We start from the raw sequence: 1,784 nt of genomic DNA, 5'->3' as shown, positions 1-1,784 counted from the left end.
AGGTCGGTCGGCACTTCCGTCCAGGTGCTGGCGGCGCGGCCGAGCACGTTCAGCGCCGGGCTCGGGCTGGCTCCCGCGGCGGCAGGAAGTCTGGATGGGACGTGAGGTAGTGGGTTGCACAGGTATTTCCTGCTTGGAGCGATGCAGCTGCTTTCCTTGGCAAGCGTCTCTGCCAGCTAAATCGTAACGGCCGTTGGCAAGATTTTTACCGGGAGAAAGACCGTTACCTGCGGAGAGATCTGCTGAAGCTTCAATCGGGAGCTTACCCGGTGACTCACTGAGTAACGTTCTGCAGCTCACAGACATTGGGTCATGGTTTTCTAGACGGGAGGTTCTGGTAGCACCTTGGTGTGCAGCATTTTCAGGGACTACAAGTGCGCTGTGCTTACGGCAGTTGTCGTTTTCCGCGGAAGAGGAGTGGGAGGCCGAGACGAAAGACTTGCTGTCCATAGACTTTTTCCACCCGAAGTCCAAGTTAGGGTATCTGCAAAGACACGCGGGTGACTTCGTCAGGCTCTTCAAAAGAACTAGACTCAGAGCAACAGCAACTGGGATGAAAAGATAAAGAGCGCCATGAGCACACGCCTCCCGTAGAAGAGAAGCGAGTTTGCAGGCCAGAAGGGAGCCTTCCCTGGAGCTCCACACGACGCCAGTTCACCAGCGGCCACGTGGAGTCACCCTCTTGCTCAAGAGCCCGGGGGCAGTTCAGAAGCTCAGGAGGCACGGAGGCCCCTGTGGGCCCTGGAGCCTCAGGCTGGAGCCCCCAGCAGAGTGGCTCGGGACCGCCTCCTCAGCCTCCACCCCGAAACGGGGCCTGGATGACCAGCTGAGCCAGCCAGTTCACAACTACCTTAAGTTCAAGTTCCTTCCACTCCTCAAGCCACCTTGGTATTGCCAACTGCATGACCCCAATTTCTTGGAGCAGTCAACGCAATAATTTCTCTAGAATGCAGAGACCTTAGCAAGGGAACAAAATAATGAAGACAAAGCATGCTGGGCCACTGCTTCTTCGTGTATATCTGGTTTCTCAAAAGAGAAAGCAGCCTTAAGATGCCAGCACAGCGACCAAGAGCTGTCTCCCTTCTCACTCCTGCTGTTGCCAGAGAACTGATCTGCCCCGGAGCTCACCTCCTCTGAGATCGGACCGACACAGAGTCAAGCAATGTATTAATCTCATATAGTAGACACCCATCGTTCTTTTGCTCTTTTAAGAATTATTCCATGGGGGGGAGGGGGAGGGGATTAACAGTAGCAAATATCTGTCTGGGGCTGGGAAAACACCTCTTATCAACAGGGTGTCTGAATGAAACGTAATTGTACACCTAACCCTTAACTGTACCCCACAAAACTATAATAAAAATACTGATTAATTATTAAAAAAAAAAAAAAAAAAAGAATGAGTTACAAGCCGGGCTCGGTGGTCAGCCTGTAATGCCGCGCCTTGGGAGGCTTAGGTGAGTGAACTGCCTGAGCCCGCGGGTTCAAGACCCACCTGGGCAACTTGGCGAGACCTCATCTCGACAATAAATCAAAGAATTAGCCGGGCATGGCAGTGCATGCCTGTAATTCCAGCTACTTGGAAGGATGAGGTGGAAGGATCGCTGGAGCCCATCAAGTCGAGGCTGGGGTGGCTGGGGGTGGCCACTGCACTCCACCCTGGCTGACAGAGTGAGACTCCAACTCAAAAAAAAAAAAAAAAAAAAGAATGAGTCACGGTTTCTAAGCAGGGTGACTTGTGCCAGTATTCTGATAGACTCCGGAAAGCTGAGGTTCACTTGAGTCCA

The 1,784-nt window shown here is 52.7% G+C and overlaps 1 protein-coding gene across 1 annotated transcript in view; it reads right to left on the bottom strand.

The window, feature by feature from the left end:
* DICER1 (dicer 1, ribonuclease III) overlaps positions 1–1,784 on the bottom strand; it is a 47,891-nt gene that overhangs the window by 15,346 nt on the left and 30,761 nt on the right. Inside the window, exon 20 of the mRNA XM_021712890.1 lies at positions 15–484. Within this exon, the coding sequence (XP_021568565.1) occupies positions 15–484 (470 nt within the window). The remainder of the gene's footprint in view (positions 1–14; positions 485–1,784) is intronic.

This window comes from Carlito syrichta, unplaced genomic scaffold (assembly GCF_000164805.1).
Source record: "Carlito syrichta isolate Samal-C Ts95f unplaced genomic scaffold, Tarsius_syrichta-2.0.1 Scaffold303688, whole genome shotgun sequence".
NCBI classification, from domain to species: Eukaryota; Metazoa; Chordata; class Mammalia; order Primates; family Tarsiidae; genus Carlito; species Carlito syrichta.
The sequence above is the reverse complement of the archived record's forward strand: the minus strand, read 5'-3'. Positions and strand labels throughout refer to the sequence as shown.